The sequence below is a fragment of the Argentina silus genome, assembly GCF_951799395.1.
Source record: "Argentina silus genome assembly, chromosome: 16".
Taxonomy (NCBI): domain Eukaryota; kingdom Metazoa; phylum Chordata; class Actinopteri; order Argentiniformes; family Argentinidae; genus Argentina; species Argentina silus.
Window position 1 is genome coordinate 13,508,073 of NC_139670.1, and position 7,176 is coordinate 13,515,248.

The window sequence follows — 7,176 nt, forward strand, 5'->3', positions numbered from 1 at the left end:
CTAAGGTTTCTTCGTACTTCGAGTCATATTTCTTTTCTAATAATATTTCCTTCCACTGAATATCAAGAAAGTCTTTTCTTCACAAAGCCTAGAAACAGCCTATTTATATCCTCAATGGCGATGCATCACAGTCGTGATTTCATCAAAGAAACATGAGGTCATACTGTAGCATTAAAGAAGTGTACTAAATCTAGCCTGGCTTCTGCCTGCCACAGTGTGTATTTATATTTCATGTAATGGGTTGTCCTCCTTTAATACACCTTGAGATGTGGCAGGGCTTTGCATGGGCTGGAGCTCTTATAGGAATTTGACTGTACACTGTGCTTACACTTAAAATACATTAGTCTGGTTCATTGTGGAAAGGGATAGAGACATGATGAGCATTGAAAGTTGGGCAATACCTTAACAGCAATGTAAGAAATGCTAGCTTTTATGATAAAGATTGGCTGGAGATGTGTGACAATGTACATCATATCTTTAAATGAGCACTGATTGAGCATTGTACTTTGTATTTGTCATGTAAACTGTATCTGTGTAATGTATTGTATCGATTGAGCGGTTATGTATTTATTGTGTATTCCTGTCTGAACGATTGCCACACCTGAAGTTCCCCTTGAGAAAAATAAAGTGAATCTATCTATCTGTACGTCAATCAATCAATCAATCAATCAATCAATCAATCAATCAATCAATCAGTCAGTCAGTCAGTCAGTCAGTCAGTCAGTCAGTCAGTCAGTCAGTCAGTCAGTCAGTCAGTCAGTCAGTCAGTCAGTCAGTCAGTCTGTCTGTCTGTCTGTCTGTCTGTCTGTCTGTCTGTCTGTCTGTCTGTCTGTCTATCTATCTATCTATCTATCTATCTATCTATCTATCTATCTATTTATTTAAATATCTATTCTGTATAAGGTGAGACCAATTGGTAACTGCTGGGTGTTTCTTGGTGCTGTTAAGCCAATCACACCTTAAACATGCAGACTCAGCAGTCATTGAAGGTGAACCACCTTAGAAGAAATCCACTTTGAGGGATTTACTGCCCAGAGTTCTATATGTAGCTACGGAAAAGTGGAAAAAAACCCAACACATTTCCATTTTTTTGCTGAGTGGTGTGGCAGTGAGGCCCAGGTCTGGACCCCACTTGAGAGAGGCCTTGTCCAGCCATACCACAGGAGCTGTGTTTTCACTGCAAACCAGACACTTCCTCTCCTCCCTCCCTCTCTCACAGCCAGGCCTGGTCCCAAACATGTCTGCTGCTAACTTCCACTTCTATACATTCTACCTCAGCAGGTCAGGTGGTCCATGGGAGTGGGCATAGGACATGGAGGTACATGAGTAGAGTGTGCCAAGAAATGCACCCCTCCTATTACATCTGCAGTGTTACCAGCAGCTGTGTAAGCCATGTCAGGTTCCAGTAATACAGTCATTTCTGTTAGTTAATGGATATTCCTCAGGATCCTGCGGACAATACCGTACCTCACCAACTTTACATGCATCCGTACATACATGTTAGATTTGTGGAGCGTGCGCATAGTGCTCAGAGTCTATCCCGAGACACTGCATACAGGTCGATGTTTGTGTCTATTTGTCAAGCTGACCCTGACATCCTTGTCCTGATTTTGAGAATCCAGATCGGCTTTGTTTCTCCTCAGGCTAACTGCTACTACCACGGAGAGGTGGAGGGTCGCAGCCACTCTGACGTCAGCCTCAGTGCCTGTTCAGGTCTCAGGTGAGTGTGTGCCAGTGGGTCTGTAGTTGGGTAGAGCCGGAGAACAGAGAGGTCATCACAAACCCAGGCGGGCTTGTTATGACATTAACCCCGGTCTAATGCACCTCCATGCTTCGATGAACCAGCTAGCCAGGCAGTGAGATTGGCCTAAAGCAAGGGCATCTTTATTATCTGGCAACGTGGCCTCAGTTTAGTTCTTTAATGTGCAGAAAAATGTTTTTTTTTTGTTCTTTTTATCAGCAACAAAAACCTCTCTGTTAGCTCACCGGTGGTGCTAATCAAGCTTTGTAAGAAGAAAACACGCAGGGATAGAATGTAAACCGAGCTTAGTGATGAATGTCAAAAGTGAATTTGCCAAGATGACATATACTGTACACAGTGTGACGAGAAACAGTAACAATGCCGCGAGGTTTGCAGATGTCAAGAAGGAGAAATGATTCTGGTAATATCGCTGGACAATATCAGGAATGTCTTCCCAAAGAAGCCAAATGTCCTCACCCTCCAAGGAGTGATAAGGCTAACTGTTAAGCCCTTGTTTTTCAGCCGGGGTCATTTTTCCGTGGCTCTGCAACCTGTCTCCACATAGACAGATGCAGAGAGCACGTTGGACAAGAGCTATGTTGCTTGGCGCAGTTGCCAAGACAAATTGCTCTTGGTTTTAGTTGGCAGCAGATTGGCTTTGGGGTTTTTAATGTAAGTTTATGTGGTTGTGAATGTTGTGCGAGGTTGCTAAAAAACTCTTGAGTTTGGCCAGTCTCATTGGATGAAGATGTCACTTTAAATCACTAAGACCACTTTTCGTATGAGAACATTTTATATGAGGAAATAAGAGCCCCCATCTATGAGAAAGGAAAGCCAACGAGTGGATATTACTTATTAAGCAAAATGTCTGCCACTTGATTCGTTCCTCTGACTAAGAGTGCCCCTTCATTGCGGAACTCATTCAAGAGCTACTCCGGTATCACTTTTTTGAATCCATTATTTACATTGGTCATGAATTCATATCCATTATTTGCGTTGGTAATGAAATCCATTGACCAATATTCTGTGGCTTACCGTTACGGTTGCTATTTATAGAGATGATTGCAATGCCAATGAATATTTCCCTGAGATTTAATATCCTTACTTTCCATAAAGTGCTCAATCACATTTCTTCTCTACTTCTGTCTTCTTCTTCACAGGGGCTTCATCTCACTAGAAGACAGGTCCTTTGTCCTGGAGCCATCAGAGGATCCCACCAACGGCACCCACTGGATCTACAAAGCAGAACACCTCAACCTCAGTCCTGGCACGTGTGGCCATGGCTTCAACATATCCCTCCCTACTGCAGACAACAACAGCCATGCAGACAGTCCCTTCAAGGCTTTCAGCACCAGGGTGAGCATACTGTGGCTATATGAGTTCCAGAAAAGCACTCTCTTTACCATCATTTTACAGTTTCTTTACCATAGTACTGTACTGTAGCCATAAAAGGGTTACAGGTCTTACAGAATCCAGTCAAAGAAAACATATATAATAATACATCATGTCTTCAACTTAATTTAAGAGATGCTTTGCGATATAGATAGAAACAAGCGATAAGACATTTTTTAAGACGTGTTATTCATCTTTTTGTATCTTATCTATCCACAGTCCATTACTGATCTTGAGTGTCTGGACTGGGGCTGATGAAACGCCACTACAAAGTGCCTCTTCCTTATGTGAGAATCTTTGGTCTGATCTTCAGATCTGATTGCAGGCTGTTCATCATGTATTGGCGGGCCTTTAGTGGTCCACTCCATCTAGATTTAAACTGATTGCTCTGCCGAAGCCCACGCTTCACAGCACCTCTGTATCCCACAGAGTAGGGCCCTAAATCAGCAGAGAGGGAGCACATCCCTACTCCTGGGGTGGAGGAGGCTTCTAGAGATAGCCACTCCTGATAACACGGGAACATGTGCGGGGGTCCGCTGACTAATCCATAGCTGATCAGTGAATGATCGTAGGGAGGAGGAGCACTTGTCGTGTCTATGTGTACAACCCAATGATCTGTTTAAATGGATAGGCTTTGGTGATGTCATCGCATTGGAGCGTTCGATGCATGCTGAAGTAAACAAACTACTGTTGACCAGATCGCTGCCGTCGATTGATGCATGTCAACGGTGGCAGCTGTACTGGCTGATATTGATGTTCATCGATGTTCCGACTGCAGAGTAATTTCTTCAGGTTTTGATTAAATTGCATATCATGTGAGGATATAGAAAAATGAGTCATATGCAAGTCGCCATGTTTCAAGCTCTAAATTGATGATTTGTCATCCGTCTGGTTCATGAAGGCTATTTTGTTGCAGTATTGCACTAAACAAAACAATAATTGCAAACATTTAAAAAAAAAAACATTTAATTATTGTTTTCATGAATGCATTTATTCACCATTTCAAGTTATTCAGACATGAAGCCTTCTTAATTCATTGTTGATTGTTTTCCTCAGATGAATCACTAATCTCATCAAAATTAGTCCAAGTTAATCACAGACCGGAGAATTATATTTATCAGAAGTTTCATCTTATTTTCTAGTGATAACGTTAATATACATGTAAATAACCCCAAAAAAGAAATATATAGAAGGTATATATAACAGGGAGGTGTTGTATGAAATGGAGGGGAAATTCTGAGGCGGGGTGTTGGGAAAGGAACAGTATGACTTCCCATTATGAAATGAAACACATGTGTTGTGTATTTGCTCTATGATTACAATTCTTGATTTCATTCCCTACTTTATCGTTGAACTGGTAGATAACGGTTGCTGAACTGTAGCCTGTTCAGCTCTTAAATTACGTGTACAGTATCTGCCAAATGGTCCCATATGTGTCCATATCGGTGTTATTGTAAGCACGCCATTTCCCCTCCTCAGACACACCTTGTATACAAGCTGTTGACCTTGCCTGCAGATGAGTCTTCACATTACTAGATTGTGATCTTCAGTCCTCTGAGGCGTTTCTTTCTACTGCGTTCAACCACAACAGCCTGGAAAATTCCTGACGACGAGTGTAGACGGGGGCTAAGATGACAACCATTGTCTTGGTTGAATCCTGGTGTCTAAAGGATGTGTGAAATGGATTTGTGTTAAGAGAGAGAGAGCGCTGCGATGATTCAGCACCGACTAATGCTCCCTGACAACAGCACAATGCAGCGGCCCGCCCGGGAGAGCGTCATTCTGATGATTTATGATGGTCTGAAAATATGGTTTTATTCTTCGGGGCAAGGGATTTATTTCTCCCTGCGTCCCATTCCCTTTTTTATCAGATGACATTGCCCCCTTCATTCAATTAAGATCCTGCATCTACCCCCCAGTATCTAACAGATGTCAGGGCTACAGGAAATTGGCTCCCAAAGCGAAAGAGGCTACACAGACAATGGTCAACATTGCTCCCGGTAACGTTAATGCATTAAGGGGATAAAGAGAGAGTGATATTTTCAAAAATAGAGAATGTCACTGGCTCTGTGAAACAGCCAACTATTCCTCTACACTCTTCAGGATGATACTGATCCTGAACCAAAAACGAACGGGGGGGGGCGAGGGGGGCGGGGGGCGGGGGGGGCGTAGCATTAAAACAAATGGAGTTGTCATTTCCAATGAGGGTGTACACTGCCTTGCAGTGGGGGAGGGTGCGCACACACACACACACACACACACACACACACACACACACACACACACACACACACACACACACACAACATTGCACACTCTATTTGGATGCAGATAGCTGGCACTGTACAAGCGTACACACCTCGGCACACCACAGTGTATGCAGGGGCTCCGGAGAGCATGGCTGCTATCGTGACAAGCTGAGCTCCTGCTGGCTGAAGGGGCTAAAGATAGGGAGGCACGTTGGCAGCCAGTGTGCCAGGATGGTAACGCTTGGACAGACTGCGAGGGCCAGACAGATGAACATAGTCGGAGAGACTGAGAGGACCATATTGGAGTGTGTGATGACCAAGTGGAACCCCACCATGAGACCACGGAATCACAAAGGTCATCCAGGACCCACAGATGACCACCCGTAAAAGAGCGTGTTACAAAGCACACACACCACTAGCCCGTCTCTTAGCGAGGGATAGGTTAATATGTGTCGTCGGACCTATTCCACGCTGTCAATTTACCTTCCTTAGTAGACCTATACCGCGAAAATGAACAGCCGTTTTAGATAATGATTGAACATTGAGTGTTGCTGCTCTCTCCAACGGTCCCTGTTTGACTCCAGTAATCACATGGTGTGCTGTAGAGCAGAGTTGCCTGGCCTGGCTTATCAGCAGGAGCAGGCAGATAAGAGGATGGCTGGATCCAGGCAGTAGCAGGGTAGCAGGGATAAAGAGGCTCAGGTTGAGAGGAACTCCCATGGTGTGGGGCAGCACACTGTGCCAGTAAGATCAGGCGTGTGTATCGTGTGTGTGTGTGTGTGTGTGTGTGTGTGTGTGTGTGTGTGTGTGTGTGTGTGAAAGAGAGAGAGTGCGCGTGCGCGTGCGTGTGTGTGTGTGTGTGTGTGTGTGTGCGCGTGGGTGTGTGTGTCCATGTGTGTGCGTCTGTGTGTGTCTGAGGAGCCAGTCCTGACTGAGCATGCTGTGACTGTGTTGCTGAACCTGAGTCATTGCCTACACACAACATGAGAGAGGCATCTGCTACACGGCTGGGGGGGTCATGTTCCTCCGAGTCTGGATGTGTCCCAAAACAATGTCATCCCTGTACTCTCACAAACCCATCTCCCTCCCTTCTAAGTACCCTGTTAAAGCCATTGTGAAGCAGTCACATCGATCAACGTCTGGCGCATTCAGGAGATGGCTGAAACAAAGTATTATGGCTTTTAATGCTCTTTCGCTGTGCGAGATTAAAGAGAGGTCCAGGTGTTTTGTTGTGTCGCTAATGTTGCCAACAGTGTTGATGGCGATGTCGAAAAAATGGGGGAAAAAAAAAAAGCATTGATTTATGAGTTAATAAGGCAAGTCCTGAGGGGAGTTATCACGGGTCTCTGTAACCTTGGCTAATCTAATCGACTCAGACAAGAGGCCTTGCTGATTGTTTGGCGCTGCCTTCGTTTTTTTTTGTTTTTTGTCTCCGCTTGTGTGGGAGGTGTTGTTCAGGTGCAAAGCCCTATTGAGTGTGAGCCTGCTATATTTAGGCTGCCCTTTTTAAGAGAGCTCCGGTAAAGTGTGTCCTCCTGGTGTCCTTCTGAATCACTCTCTCTCTCTCTCCTCTCTCTGTCTCTCTCTCTTTCTCTCTCTCACTTTCTCTCTCCCCCCCCCTCCTCCCCTCCCTCCCCCTCTCCCACCTATCTCTCTCTCGCTGTCTCGCTGTCTCTCTGTCTCCCCCCTCTCCCCCTCTCGCCCCAACCCCCCCCCCCACTCTCTCCCTCTAATCCCCCCTCTCTCTTTCTCCCTCCCACACCCTCTGTCCCCCCCTCCCCCCTCTTTCTCTCT

At 45.1% G+C, this 7,176-nt stretch overlaps 1 protein-coding gene across 1 annotated transcript in view; it reads left to right on the top strand.

Annotated features, from left to right (window-relative positions):
• The window catches only part of adam12a (ADAM metallopeptidase domain 12a), a gene marked incomplete at its 5' end in the record, with an annotated part of 67,378 nt that overhangs the window by 32,784 nt on the left and 27,418 nt on the right, over window positions 1–7,176 (top strand). Inside the window, 2 exons of the mRNA XM_083688184.1 lie at window positions 1,644–1,720; window positions 2,902–3,097. Coding sequence (XP_083544310.1) covers window positions 1,644–1,720; window positions 2,902–3,097 — 273 coding nt within the window. The remainder of the gene's footprint in view (window positions 1–1,643; window positions 1,721–2,901; window positions 3,098–7,176) is intronic.